Source organism: Mesoplodon densirostris, chromosome 3, assembly GCF_025265405.1.
Source record: "Mesoplodon densirostris isolate mMesDen1 chromosome 3, mMesDen1 primary haplotype, whole genome shotgun sequence".
Taxonomy (NCBI): domain Eukaryota; kingdom Metazoa; phylum Chordata; class Mammalia; order Artiodactyla; family Ziphiidae; genus Mesoplodon; species Mesoplodon densirostris.
The window spans coordinates 154,236,263-154,252,601 of NC_082663.1; the positions used below are offsets into that span (position 1 = coordinate 154,236,263).

Below are 16,339 nucleotides of genomic sequence, written 5' to 3' on the forward strand. Positions count from 1 at the left end.
ACCTGCATAGCACTATGTTAAGATGCTATGGAGAGAATAAAAACAACTGTGACACAGTTACTGTTACTGAGCTTATAGGTATTAATCATGAATGTTTCAGTCTTAAAAAGGAACACTTGGAACTTCCCTGGTGGTCCAGTGGTTAAGACACTGTGCTTCCACTGCAGGGGGCACAGGTTCGATCCCTGATTGGGAACTAAGATTCCCACATGCCGCACAGTGCAGCCAAAAAATACGGGGGAAAAAAAAAAAAAGGAACACTTTTGGGTTTGACTCTCCTATAATTAAGAGAGCCTGAGATATTAGCATTAAAAATGCTCTGCAATGTGTGAACCTTGTTTGGATCCTGACTGTAACAAACCAACTGTAAAAACCAATTATGAGACTCAAGGAGATTTACAAAGACCAGATATTTGATGATATTAATTTTTTCAGTATGATAGTATTATAGTTAGGGTTTTATTAAAAAAGAGACCTTATCTTTCAGGGATACCGAGGAAAATAATGAAATGGTATCTAGGATCTGATTTGAAATAATCCAGGTAGTGGGAGTTATGAATGGAATACAGATGAAACAACAGTGACCATGAGTTGATAACTGGGTGGCACATGGGGGTTTCAAGGCACTAATATTCCTTCAATTTTTATGTCTGAAATGTTCTTGTAATTAAAATAAAATAAACTCACACAAAGTCCTTTTGCAAGACAATAATCAAAGTTAAATTGGCCATTGTCTTTTGAAGAAACTGGTATGAAAGACAGGTGGCACAGATAAAAGGACCTGGAAAAAGCCCCAAGAGGCTTCTAAAGACTATTAATGACAATCAAATCCAGTGGTCACATATTATCATCACAGCCGAAATTAAGATAATACTCAATGAGTTCCATATGCAGAAAAAAACTGAATTTCTCTGAATTTTACTAGTTGCTGCTTTATCAAAGTTCCTATGAAAGTGAAATGGATGCCAGTGGAGCATAACGGAAACATGCAAGCTCTTTAAAATGTTTTATAGTATGTACAAAAGAATATATATGCAAATCAATCATCCAACTTAAAAAGTAGACTATTACCAAAACTGAGTAGCTAACTGTGCTTCTTCCTGATCCCATCCTCTGCCTCCACCCACCCCCACCAAGAAGCTTTTATTCTCAAAATTATCATTACTTTATTATATAAAACTACAGTTTTACTACAAATTCTTAAAATAATACATTAACTACCATATTGGTATTCAGTATTCTGAAACTTTTTTTTAAATCTCAATATTTCATGGATGATTCTTTGGAGTACAAGCTTTTGAATTAAAGCTGGTTGTGTAGCTGGTTGTGAGTTCTTGCCACTTATTAGGTATGTGATCTTGGGGAAATTATTTTCCCATCAAGCCTCAGCTTCCTACTTCAAAAGACTGTTGTGAGAATTAAAACAGAATATACAAAAAGTACAGTTCCTGGTATATAGCAGGTGCTCATAAATGGTAGCTATACTAGGTACGATTTATAAAGATTTGGTCAATTAAATCCTTTTAATTAATGGGGAAAAAATCCATCTTGCTATCAAGTGCTTCCTTTATATTAGGCCATTAGAAAACTCCTTAGTAACAAATCTGTGAATGGTCAGTCTCCACAGCCACCACCAGAAGTAATTCTCATCATCTTCTGATCCTTTGACTTTGCACACATGTTTTCATAGAGATGACTTGTGTCGGTCACATCAACTCTTGTTCACCAGGAAACAGTGTGAATCCATCAAACTGTTTTCTTCTAGGTAACTGAAAAGCTGACAAGGTCAATTCTGATGAGATCAGATTTCATGTCTGCATTCAGGGGTGAAGGATTATTAGTACTCTGCCTTCCTAAAACTGACTGAGGCTTATATAGTCTCCTCATACTTTCCCCTACTGTGTGTGTCCCCATCTCTGCACATGGGAAGGCAGACAGAACACAGCAATGAAGAAAAATGACTGACTCTGGAGTCAGGCAGACTTGGGCTTGGGCCCTGGCTCTGCTGCTTAACTATCTGATGCTGACCAAGTACTAAACCTCTCTGATGCCAGATTCTCCATGGATAAAATGGAGATAACAATAACACTTATCCTCTAAGATACTTATAGTCCTGACTGTGGCTCTGTGATAGTTATAATGGAGATGACTGATTTAATATTAATTCCTTGAACTTTCGTCTTTCTTAAAATGCTCTAGATGCCTGGATTGAAACGTGACTAAATCATGAAGTGACAGAACTTCTCTTAAGTAGTTTTTAGCTGTTAATATTCCTTCAACACATAATGCTTTGGTTATTATTCCGGTGTTAATAAGAGCTATTTTATTTTTTCAAGGAAGGAATAAGCACACCTAGCAGGAAAAAAACCTGCTAAAAGAAATCCCGAGGCCTGGCTCTTTAGCAGCAAGGCATAATGATTAGGGGTAAGTAAAACAAAGTCAAGGTTAAGAGGAACAAAATGGGAAGAGTGAAGACACTGAGGACTCAAGTAGACATGGATTGCAGTCAGACTGCCATTTTCACATGCCATATCATACAGTAACCTTATTAATGCAACATAGTGGAGTTAATACAAGGAAATGTTCCACAGAAAGGCTAACAAAAATTATCAGAAGACAACTCAGAGGACAGGGGTGGAGGCATGGGACAGGACCACACAGTTCTGCTACATTATTAATACAAGAGGAGAGAGTTACAAGCAGTGGAACATCACAAGTCTGGAGTGGAGGTACTTGGTCTAAGGGTTCATCCAGTGGCTAAGAGTTATGATATATTTCTATGTCAGTAGGCATTCAAATAATATGATGGCCTCTACAGAAACACCAAACAGTCTGGGGTCAAGTCTATCAAAGAAGAATCCACTTTATTTTTTTATTTTTTATTTTTTTTAGGTATGCGGGCCTCTCACTGCTGTGGCCTCCCCCGTTGCGGAGCACAGGCTCCAGCCGCGCAGGCTCCGGACGCGCAGGCTCAGCGGCCATGGCTCACGGGCCCAGCCACTCCGCGGCATATGGGATCCTCCCAGACCGGGGCACGAACCCGTATCCCCTGCATCGGCAGGCGGACTCTCAACCACTTGCGCCACCAGGGAGGCCCAGAATCCACTTTAGATATACCACTTTGGGCATCCAGCTCCTGCTGACCCCTGTACCAGGCCACCACCTCTTCCCACCTCTTAGCTTCCTCCTCCCATTATCAACAGCAATGAATTCTTTATCCTTTCTCCTTGCTGCCCACCCACCCTCCTCTCCTCCCCAGTTCTGCATGGATTCCAATACATTTTTCCCCACATCAGTGCCACTGCTATTCACACTGATTAGACCCTTCTACAGGATCAGCACTGCTTCTGCTTTAAGAAATGAAAGCTTTGGCTGTTCAAACACAAGAATGGGCTTGCTGTGCCAGGCTGCATAAAACTGGAACCTTGGTAAGAACTGATGGGTGGGTGGAAAAAACCTGGAAAGCACCTTTGAAGCCTTTGAAGCAAAGGGAAAATATAATTTGTAAAGAACTTATATAAATTGATAAGAAAAATACTAAGAACCCAATAGATACTTGGGCAAGTTCAGAGAACAATTTCTCAGAAAAGAAGTACAAATTGGCTTTTTTAAAAAAGAAAAAAACTCAACTTTACTAGTCAAAGAAATATAAAATATAATGAAATATCACTGATTATCTATCAAATATACCGTGCTTTAAAAACAAAAAAAGAAAAAGTAATATTCCTCAGTATTTATAATGGTGTGGTGAAAGGAACACTCTCACGTGCTACCAGTGAGAATTTAAATGAGTATAACCTTTCCAGAAAGCAATCTTAAAACTTTATACATATAATCCAGTAATTTCACTTTTTGTAGTCTGGTTTGAAGAAAAAAATCAGAAATTCAGACAATTTATACCTTACAAGGCTTGTTGCTATTTTAGATGCATATCTTCAATAAAGGGGGGAAAAAGGGTTAAAAACCCATACCTGATACTAGGGGAACATTTAAATAAGAATCTGTCCTTTTTCTCACCAATCAGTAATAATCCCTTCCATCTCTGTGAGTGCTTAGTGCCTCTATTTTAGCACTATATTTTAGCACTAAATATGATTTGTATCATATTTAGTTGTTCCCAAGTCTGTTTGTCTCACTGGACTGTGAATTCCCTGAATACAAATTTGGGGTCCCATTCAGCTCTGTATCATATGCCTTATTACCTAGTGAGCACTCTCAGCACCTAACACAATACTTCATTAACAGCAGGACATGAAAATTTTTAAGTTGAATCACTGTAAGAAGCAAATTAATCAATGACTTCAAAGATGTTAAATTTTATACACATAAAGACATGAACACCAAGTTTATAACTGACCTAATTCTACTACAATTTGGAATAAACTCAATTCCATGAGATTATAGGAATGAGTTATTAGATTGCAGCAGTCACAATCTACAGCCATACCCCTTTATTCTTTGTTCTTCTTCCTGCCTGGAACACAGATGTAAGGTCTAGCGATGTTAACAGCCATCTTGGAACAATAAGTCAAGAAGCTACAAGTACAGGACTGTAGAGCCAAAAGAGAAAAGCTTAGGTTCTCATTACATCACTGAGCCACTGCCTCACTCCAGACATCTGGATATGTGAGAAAAAAAAACCTTACACGTTAAACCCATTTAATAATTAATTACATTAATTAAAACGGTGTTTTCTGTTATTAGGAATGATAGAATTTTCTGATAGATACTAATAGGGTTTTCCATTATTTGTTCTGACTTATAAATGATACATAACCATCCACTTGGTAAGAGTGACTAAAGCAGGGGTGGACACTTTAAAGACAATCAGAGTCTTTCTCTAGACTGACTTGTGGTCTCAGGAGAAAGAACTCCTTTCCGTTAAAGGCTAAAAGCCTATGGCTGCTGGCAGACACTTCGCTTGCCCCTTTAAAAAAAAAAAAAAAAAAAAAGCCTATCTATTGAATAGAGACAAATGGAGCCGAAAGATGGAGAGACACACCATCTCAGCTCCTAGATCCGGCTCTGCCTAAAGCCTATCCCAGGCTTCCCAGTTATTATGAAAACTAACCTCTCTTTTTTGCTTCAGATTGCTTGAATTGTTTTTCCAACACCTGCACCCAAAAGAGTCCTACCTTCTACTGGAGTAAACATATAAATAATTATTTTACAAGTTGAAAAAAACTTTGCCCTGTATTAACCCATATAACTCGTTATGTTTGTCGTTCTCCAATTGCCTACTATTTATTTTCATAATGCCCATACTACAACCACACTGAATGGCATGCTCTTTCTTGTAGACCCTTCATGTTTTTCTATTCATGTGAGTTTTGCCTACTGCTATTTTACATTAATGCCCTTCCTTCTAAATCTCTAATCACGTTTCTTCTGAAACACCACAGGCATTTATCTTTATGCCCCTTAGTAGTTTTGACCTTGCATTACAGTTATTCATGTGTATGTCTTATCTATCCAACTGCACTGTAATCTCACTTTGTTTGGATTTGTATATCTTCCCACAGGTCAGTCTGTCTCCATAATCCATGTTATTTCTGCTAAACCTATGCTACTTCCCAATTGTTAATACCTCAGTAGTTAGGTGTCAGTAGTGATATACTTAATCCTCCTGGGTACCACCACAAAAGCCACATTAATACAAGTGAGAAGACTGAATGGGGTACAAATTACATTCAGGTAGGCAAATACAGATATATAAAACAGAAAAAGTCAACTCTGTCTAATTTACGAAATTTGTTACTTAGAGATGACTGGGTCTTCTGATTTTTGCTGACTCACCCAAGTCAAGCTTATTCTAGGTCCCAGTCCTTCTCTGATAGCTCTCAGGCAAATCTCTATCAAGAGATTTGATACCTCTACCCACCTACTTACCCACCGTTATGTTTCCAAGAAACATCCATGGAGAGAAAATCCACTCCTGGCAATATCCACACCTCTGTATCTAGGCCCAAAGTGTATACAGTTAATGCCTTCAGCTTTCCTAACTCTCCTATGATCTATTTCTCACTAAACTTATTCTTAGCACTTTGACTCTAATGCCTTTCCTTGCCTGTCATCTTTCCCTTAGCTCTAGCTGGCTGGTGGCTTATCCTTTATGTATTGTATTAGCACACAGAAACACAGACTTCAAAAAGACTACACAGGCAAGAAAAATATTCAACAATAACAGTAGCTACCATTTATTGAATATCTAAAACAATCTAGACACAGTGCTGGGTGCTTTATCTCTGATTCCCATGACAATCCTAATGATGTTAGGCTAATTTTACAAATGAGGCACCTGATCCTCAAAGAGTAAGATAATTTGTCAAGCATTACCCAGCTGACAAGTATTACAGCTGAAATTTAAGTTCAGATCTACCTAGTTCCAAAGCCCAAGTTTCTCCCACTCTATCTTATTACCAAAAATAAAACGTTGGCTGTTCTCCCAGCTTCCACCCTTGTCACCCAACAATCTATTCACACAGCAGCCAGAGTGATCCCTTGTTCAAATATTACTTCATTTTTTGCTCAAACCCCTCCAATGTTTCCTCCTTTAAAAGCTAAAGTCCTCACTAATGGCCTAAGAGCCCTATGTGATCTGTCTACCTGTCCCCTCCCCAATTACCTCTCTGGTCTCATTGTTAATCTCTCCCTCACTTACTCTACTGCAGTTGCACTGGCTTCTCTGTCATTCCTCATATACACCAAGCCTGCTCACACCTCAGGGTCTTTGAACTTACTGTTCCCTCTGCCTGTAACATTCTCCTCTCCACTAGAAATTCTCTTAGCTTATTCCCTCACTTCCTTTAGGTCTCTGTTCAAATGTCACCTTCTCAATGGAAACTTCCACACCACCTATTTTAAACTGCCACCTCCTGACCTCAATACTCCCTATTCCCCTCTTCCTCTGATTTCTTTTTTTCCTCTAAAATACTTATCAACGTGACATATTATATGTTTACTTGTTTATTATAATAGTATCCCACTACTAGAATACAAGCTCTCTGAGAACACGGACTCTGTGTATTCTGTTCACTATATCTGGCATGTAGGAGGCATTTAATAAGTATTTACTGGATGAGTAAATGAAGACCTTTATTCTTCCTAGGTGTTTAAATGAAAATGGTCTCAAAGACATTTTCCAAAAAGCAAATATGCAAAGGCAACCTGCTTTTGTTCCAGTCTAGATTACTTTAGCAAATCATCTCCCTTCAAACAATGCCTTTAAAGGACACTCCCTCTAATTTTTCCACAGTTGTGAACAGATAGCCATGTCATTGAGCAACAAACTGAGCAGACTGAGCCAACTTAACCAGAGTGTAGTATTATAATAAAATAAAACTTACAGCAAAGTTAATCAGACACATTTAATGATATGCATAATTGTTATTGTGCTGCACGGTAACTAGGCATAAATGCTAGACACTTCATGTAAATGACTCTAATTACTATTTCTTTTACACAGCCAAACAAGCATGTCTAGGATCAGATTCAGAGGAAAACAGGAAGGAGGGGAAAGCTGAATACTTAGCCCTGGGAGGGAAGTCCTCCCTCTTATTCCATCCTCTTAGGCATTGGGCTAATGGTCTCCCAGCCTGGGTTATGTGTAACTCTTTCCCGTCCATTGTGGGAAAGGCTTCCTTTTACCAAAGATTAAAATATTAGGCTGTGGGGCTTCCCTGGTGGCGCAGTGGTTGAGAGTCCGCCTGCTGATGCAGGGGACACGGGCTCGTGCCCCGGTCCAGGAAGATCCCACGTGCCGCGGAGCAGCTGGGCCCGTGAGCCATGGCCGCTGAGCCTGCGCGTCCGGAGCCTGTGCTCCGCAACAGGAGAGGCACAACAGTGAGAGGCCCGTGTAATGCAAAAAAAAAAAAAAAAAAAAAAATTAGGCTGAAGACAGTGGACGGCCCTCTGTCTTCAGTCATAAAGCTGAGAGGACCCAGAACAATCACTACTATCCCTGGCAAGGAAGATGGGACAGGAAACTGGTGGAGAAACCAAATAAAGACAGCAAATTTACTGAAAACCCACTATATGCCAGGCACCCTAGTAGGTGTTTCACATAATTCATCTAACTATCAGTACTTCCCCCACCCCACCTAGAGCCCCAAGCTCTGTCTGCAGGAAAGTAGAGGAGTAAGCAGAGAGTGGGACAGTTCCAGTGAGGACTCCCTGCTCCAAACTTGTCCGTAAGGCCTAAAATGTCACATTCTCAGAAAGGGTAATTTAGGTAAGCTAACACTATTAGGAAGATTAAAAGGAAGCTGTCATTTAGTGGCTGTTTCCCTTGCTTCCTATCTTATCTAACCCATAAGAGGATAAAGGGCCCCCTACTTTCCTATGGGTTTGTCCAAACCTATCCAGCTCAGGCTAAGCCCACCCTTCTCTGGGGACAGCGACATGCAGGATCCCCAGGGATCAGGGATAGAACCCGTGCCCTCTGCAATGGAAGCACAGAGTCTTAACCACTGGACCACCAGGGAAGTCCCTGAACTAATTTTTAAAACAAATTTCCTCATAAAAAATAAAGTGTGACTGTCATTCAGGATACAGCAGACATCTTTGGATGGAGGTCTGAGACATCTGGATCAGGGCTACAAGACATACAGTGCCAAGAAAATAAGGACTTCCAATTATATCAGAAAACACACTTATATCTATAATATTTTAAAGAGTCCTCAAGACCCAGAGTGTAAATCCAACTGAGCAGCATCACACAGGATCACTGACACTTGGCCTAACGGATTAAAGAGAACTTGAAAGGCTTGTCCTGAATGGATAACAATGCAACTCTCAGTCTACTTTGCCCTCCTGGTGGTGTCAGCCTCTCAACAAGTTCAATGAGAAAAACCTGGTTCTGATGGTATAAGTCTGCATTAGGTTTCAGAAAACTCAGAAACAAGCCTGAATCAAGTATTTGGGGCTGTGAGTGACCCCACCGCACCCCTGTAAGGAAGAACAAGCTTAAAAGCAAATATCATATAGCTGAAAGATGTCTGACAGAGATGAATACCAAAGCTTCCTGTTTAAGCACAAACTATCAGCGTTCAGTCTGGGAGATATCAGTAGGAGCTACTCTATACTCCTCTTTACCTTTTGATTCTGACTGGAAGAAGGTCATCTATTCCTAGAGCTCAATGGGGATTCAGTTTCTCAAACTCATTTATTTCTGGACCTCAGTGCTGAGTGCATTGTTGACTCAGTAACTAATACCAGTTGGGTAAGGTGTCTGGTGATATAGACAAAATAGTCTCTCCCTTCTCTGGTCACCAAAGGCCCAGCCCTAGAATTCTTTCAGTCACTGGAACTCTCCACTAAAAATCAAACTAAAGAGCTATGTCAAGGTAAAACTGCATCTAAAATCCTAGACCTACAGTGCTCTTCTATTAAACGAGATGACCAGATTTAGGTCTTCAACTTTCATTGTATTTAAAAGACTACAATGCTATTCATAAAAACCCTTTAAAATGATGACAAAATCTTTGACCTAGTAATTCCACTACTGGGAATTCCACAGATCAAAGTTCTTAAGTACTTACTATGTGCTGAACACTTTACTTAAAATATCTCCTTCGACCTCACAAAAACCAAATAAGGTCATTTCTACTGTTTGACAGATGCATGAAGGGAAGCCTGGAAACTAGCGCAGGGTCACAGACTAGTAATTGACAGACGTGGGACTCAATCTCAGACTGACTGGACTCCAGAGCCCCATATTTTTTTACTATCACCCAAACTAAAAATACATCCTTAGAAAATAACCACAAAATACAGCAATAATTTTAGGCATAAAAAGCTCACTGTCATGTAACATGGCAACTTGAAGCATTCTAAACACACAATTAAATAAATGGAGGCAATCTGGATTACAGAATATTATACAAGCATTAAAAATATTTTTACACATAAGTTTTAGTGATATGGGGAAATTTTTATGCTCTAAGTAGAAAAAAACAAAACAGAATTTTACAAACAGTCAGATCTCAACTATGTAAAAAATATACCTGCACATAGAAAGATCTAAATTTACTGATAAATAAAAAAAGGCAAATTGCAGAATTACACACGTGTGGCATGGTCTCATTTATGTAAATAATTCCTGACTCGTTTCAAGTATTCAATAAATGTAAGCCATTATTATTATTCATACTACAATGAACAGGTACTACTTTACAATCAGAAAAATCAACAAATTTATTTAAATTATAAGTTTAGGTACTTCCTTATTTAATTAATAAGAAGTGTATGACTTCAGAAAAATTAAATAACATGTGCCTTTCTTTCCTGGAAATCTTAATGTATAAAACACCTCACAATAATACAATTTCAGATTAAATATCTCTAAGTTATGGGAACCAAGTAGCACTGAGAAAAATGTTGCAACACTTCTAATCATCTAAGTTATGGTTACATTCAACATGTTAGACCACAGAGTTGTGCAGATTCTATTATATTTAGAGTTTAAAGTCATAAACAGAAAGGCAAGATCAGGGGTGGTATTTCAAGGGCTGTGATGAACAAGCAGATTCTCTTGCCCAATATGTCACACTGCACCAAAACCAAGGCCTTTTGTGAACTCTTCGAGAGAGAACCAAAACCTCCAGGGTGATGCAGCAGAGACATGTAGGACATGAATGGAAATTAGTGATTTTTGTTGTTGTTGTTGTTTGCAGTACGCAGGCCTCTCACTGCTGTAGCCTCTCCCGCTGCGGAGCACAGGCTCCAGACGCGCAGGCTCAGCGGACATGGCCCACAGGCCCAGCCGCTCCGCAGCATGTGGGATCCTCCCGGACCGGGGCATGAACCCGCATCCCCTGCATCGGCAGGCGGACCCCCAACCACGGCACCACCAGGGAAGCCCGAAATTAGTGATATTTTTCAGCTGTTAACTATCTTTACGTAGAATTTACACACACACACAAGGGACTTATTTTGAATGAAAAACGGGCAACTCTAGAACTTAGTTCCTCTAGTTCCATAGGAGTTTCAATATTTGAATATATAAATTGAAATTCAAGGTCCATGGGATAACAATGATCTCTGGCCTGCCTATAGCAAAGAGTAAGTGTGAAACATTGAAAGATGAAAAGATTTTTCCCTTCCCCTTGTCCTGAGGTATGTGCAACAAAATAGTATAAAGTTATAACGAACGTGAAAAGCACTAGATAATTAGCTAGATTAAAAAAAAAAACCTTAACATTGAAGAAGAGTTGTCTGTTGCACTGTATCGTATAGGATTACAAAACCACCACACAGTTGAAGAAAGGAATATCTGGCTTTACCTGTATCTTGACCCATCAGTCCATTGCAGTACATGGCATGTCGCTCGATCTTTGTGGGTGGGAAGCCTTGGTCACATAGTGGGCAGGATACCTGGGTACTAGATGAGAAGGTAGTAGTATGTATTTCCTTCTCAGCTTCTTCCCTGTTATCAACCTGAAGAACCTGAAGAACAGGACAAATGGCAATTGTACTAGCTTTACTTTATAAAGTATCTTTTCCCAAAAAGAACTGCAAGACTCCATCCTATATTCCACTTACTTTCAATGAGGTGATACCAATCAGTTTGCCAAATTCAGGACAGCAGATTGGGAGATACACTAATATAGTTAATATTTATTATACTGAATAATACTTCTTCAGTGCCTGCCTACTATGTGCTAAGCACTGTGCATGTAATACTCATTTAAACCTCATGATAATCTTACAAAGGTACGAACACACTCTTTTTACACTTGAGAAAAGTGTTGTCCAAAAGAGTAAAGTAACTTGCCCAAAGTTACAGAATAAGTAAGTGGCAGAGCTGAAATTCAAACCAAGGACTATTTGGCTCCAAAACCTGACAGCATTCCTCTCTATCACACTGCAAGGAGCTGTCCTCGTTGGGTCAGTATGCTGTGTCTGCTGTGTTTCAGTTTGTATTATCAACAGCATCTTAAAGACACTTTTTCAGGGACTTCCCTGGTGGCAAAGTGGTTAAGAATCCGCCTGCCAGTGCAGGGGACATGGGTTTGGGCCCTGGTCCAGGAAGATCCCACATGCCACAGAGCAACTAAGCCCGCGAGCCACAACTACTGAGCCCACGTGCCACAGCTACTGAAGCCTGCACGCCTAGAGCCTGTGTTCCGCAACAAGAGAAGCCACCGCAATGAGAAGCCCGCGCACCACAATGAAGAGTAGCCCCCACTCGCTGCAACTTAGAGAAAGCCCACGCGCAGCAACAAAGACCCAACACAGCCAAAAGTAAATAAAATAAATAAATAATTTTTAAAAAAAAGACACTTTCTCACAAAAGAACTGTGAAGGCAGTCAAAAGGTACAAACTCCCAACTGTAACATAAATAAGTACTAGGGCTGTAATGTACAGTGTGATAATATAATTAACACTGCTGTATGTTATATATTAGAAAGTTGAGAGTAAATCCTGAAGAGTTCTCATCACAAGGAAAAAAAATTTTTTTTCTATTTCTTTAATTTTGTATCTATATGAGATTATGGATGTTCACTAAGCTTACTGTGAAAATCATTTAACTATGCATGTAAGTCAAATCATTATACTGTACCCCTTAAACTTACACAGTGCTGTATGTAAATTATATCTCAATAAAACTGAAAGACAAAAAAGAATTAATTACACACACACACAGAGAACTGTAAGTGACTTCGGATATCAAGAGTTAGGGGGAAAAAAAGAGCTCTAAGCAAAAGCAACACAACTAAAATAAGTTAAGAACCTAGGTCTCAGCTTATACCAGTAAAACAAACCACTTCTTGTGTTTTATTTGTGACTTTTGGGTTGAAAGAGGAAACACAACTAAGATCCAAATATTTAAGAAGGCCTGAAGAAATCACTAAGACAATTCTGACAAAGTCATTCTTACTCCCTTCTCAGTGTTTTGTAGTCTTCATTTTTCCTACAGTTCCCAGTCTCTCAGAGGCAGTTTTATTTTACCTTTACAGGTCAGAGTCAAGAACTCTGCAGTGATTAATTCTATAGTATGTGTGAGCACTGCAGCACTACTGCCTAACACTTGATTCAAAGGACAGCATGTCCTATCCAATCAATGTGAAACTGTCCTGCATAGTCACTGCTTCCATTTAAGAGCAAGGAGCACCTGGGCCGTCATTATGCCTTACTATGGGAAAAAAAATAAACCCTCTTCTGATACAAGAACAAAATAGGACCAAAACTGCAGTAGGTAGATAATTTGAGCTCTGAGCCAACTGGGGTGGTTTTTTTTTTTTTTTTTTTCTTTTAGTCTCTAAGTTTAGGCCATCCCTAAAATTTACCACCTGTGAATGTAATCCAGCAGAGAGGGAAACAGGTCATCTAAATAAATACCAAGTAAAACGACTTCTACAACTGCCAGAAAACATTGTTTTCAACACATACCTGCCTTTTACTTTAAAAGGAAGGGGAAAAAGAAAGATGAGAAAGGAACTAAGAGTGGTTGAGTTCCTATACTATGCTAGGCTTGGCCAAGCATTTTCCATAACTATCCTTCACAACAACCCAATTGGCACAGCTATCACTAGCTCCAGTATTACAGAAGAGGAAAGTGAGGCTTGGAAAGGCAAAGTAACCTGCTGATCACAAAGTGAGTAACTGGACAATGTAGACTCAAACCCAGGCCTTGGTGGCATCAAAACTCTCAGTACTCCACCACGGTGTGGCAAAAACAAAAAGCACCCCTCCTCTCCACTTTGTTTCTGGAAGCTGACTCTGCCAGGTATTGGGAGACTCTCTGGTTCTATTATTCTTCTCTAGTATGTGAGGCAAGTCCAGTGGGTCTGGAAGTTCTAGGTGTTTTTTTATTCCAAGCTTAGTCACTGAGATTCTTACAAACCCAGGTTCCTCTGTTCACAAATTTTACAAGAAAAAGTTGTCTTGTGAATGCAAAGCCATCTGAGCAGAGCGGAGAAAAATCAATATACCCTATAATTTGCAAGTAGTCTTGAGTTAATGAAAGTAAGTGGCAGTTAAGCAGTTACTTGGCATTCTGAAGTTCACTAAGCACAGAAATGTTGTATGACATGAATGTCACTGGTGCTCACACCCAGTACTACACCCCTTTGTATTCATTACCAGCTCTATAAAATGCAGAGAAGGTACCTCCAACTATTAAGGTAGTATTCAAGAGGGAAGAATCAATCTATTTTTGTTTTATTGTGAATACAAGCCCACTTCCAATCACATTCATAGGCAACCCAGAAGGTTTCTGAACATTTTTATATTAACCTAAGTTTTTTCCCAGCACCATTTAAAAAGGCCTATTTAAATATTAGCTACAATGGAGAAGCCTCAAGAGGAAAAGATACAAGCAAAGAAGCTCTTATGAGGACTATGTAGTTAGGGACTGGGTCTCTGCAGAGATGCTTCCACTTCTTTTAAAATACTATACATGTATTTCTCAGAAGAAGTACTTGGACACCAAATCATGATCTCTTAAAGGCTGGCCTTTACTTTCTGGCCTGAAAAGAAACCTCATCTCAAGAAATGGACCCAATGAAAATGAGAGTATGTCCTATAGTTACCAACTCCCCCACCCATTCCCCACAAGGTTTATTTGCAGCTTAGAAAACTGTTTAGATCTTTCCCCTCTTACTACAGACAGTTTACTTAACACTGTTAACTTAAAAACCAACTGACTAAACTGACTACAGTTGCACAGGTCCACTTATATACAAATGTTTTTCAACAGTAAATGCTACGGTACTAAATGATCTGCGGTTGGCTGAATTTTCGGATGTGGAACCACAGATAGGGGGAAAATACAGATACCAAGGGCCCGCTATAAGTTATACACGGATTTTCAACTGCACGAACAGTCGGCACCCCTCACCCCCTCGTTGTTCAAGGGTCAACTGTATTTGAGTCTGAATAAAGTCTATTAACCCTTCTGAGTACAGAATATCTGAGACCCCAACTAAGGGAAACTCTCAGGCAAGCTATTTCAAAAATATTATTTCCAAAGGAATCTGACCATTGCAGAAAATCAAATCAAGAGGGACTACAGTTCTGGCAGAGGTATTCCAAATACCTCAAATACTGTCAAGCAGTTCTCTGTCATTAGTAAGCTAATATCACTGAACAGCCAAAATACATTACAAAGCAGTTCCACATGCATATTTCTACTTGTGCCACCTCCTGCTATGTGTTTTATATTCTTTATCTAATTTAATCTTCAGAGCAACCCAATAAAATAGGCTATTTTTGTCTCCATTTTATAAATGAAGAAGCATTCCTCTCCTATGTTCCCCTAATACCCTAGGCATCTCTCTAACATTACATTTGTCAGATCACATTATAATTATCTGTTTAGGTGTCCCTTTGAGGGCAGGGATTGTTTTTTTCTTATTTACCTTATATCTCAAGACTCTAAAACAATGACTGGCACACTATAATATCTGCCAAATAAATGAATAAAACAATTAATTAACCTGCCCAAGGTGGCGGGGTTGGGATTCAAAGCCATGTCTTCTAATTCCAATGCTCAAGCTCCTTGCACTACACCATACCACCTTCCAATAAACAAGAAATTTTAGGGCAGATGACCCGATACACAGATTCCAAGGGCAAGAGTCCATACCCATTATGATACTATCACTGTGCACACATAAAATGCCCAGATTCTATCTTTCTAATAAGTAATTTGTAACTAGTGATTGTGCAATGACTCAAAAACTACAGTATCTAACTTCTTTTAATGGAAACTTCTAAGACTATTTAGAGTATCCACAGATATCAGCAAACAGCAACACCAAAAAGAGGACATTCAGTGTGAAAAAGACCATACAATTCCATCCATTTGATGTGTAGTGCTGCAGACATATATAACTTCTAAATAGGGCTCATGCTCTTTGCCCCAAACAAAGAATAGTTTCCTTTGCAGCCATGGACGGGTAAGAAATCAGCCTTAATTAACTAAGGGCTTGCAGGGCTTCCTATGCATGTTAGAATAACTATGTTAATAACACTCTGTTCCCCCATCCCCATTTAGAAGGTTCTGGTCCCTCCCTAGGAAAAGAACTGGAAGCCATTTTGACATTATCTAGCAGGATCTATCCTCAGTATCTCTGATGCAGGGAGTGTCCTCATCTTTCCTAACACCACTGGCATCAGGGAATCTTGGTCTGTCAGCTGTGACAGATCAGGTTCCAGGGAACCAAACAGTGTGCATGATTCATGAAAGCAGAATTTCTACCCAGTTACCTGCAGTGCAGAAACTAGGAAGGGGATCTAACTTCCACTGTAAAAACTGTTTTCAAAAAAACCTAGAGTATAAAAAGGAATAACAGAATGAAGTTTATTTATTTATTTATTTATTTATTTTTTTTT

General features: G+C 39.3%; 1 protein-coding gene across 2 annotated transcripts in view; it reads right to left on the bottom strand.

Annotated features, from left to right (window-relative positions):
- UIMC1 (ubiquitin interaction motif containing 1) overlaps positions 1–16,339 on the bottom strand; it is a 186,533-nt gene that overhangs the window by 31,312 nt on the left and 138,882 nt on the right. For both annotated transcript variants that reach the window (XM_060094860.1, XM_060094861.1), the window contains one exon: positions 11,283–11,445. In XM_060094860.1, coding sequence (XP_059950843.1) covers positions 11,283–11,445 — 163 coding nt within the window. The remainder of the gene's footprint in view (positions 1–11,282; positions 11,446–16,339) is intronic.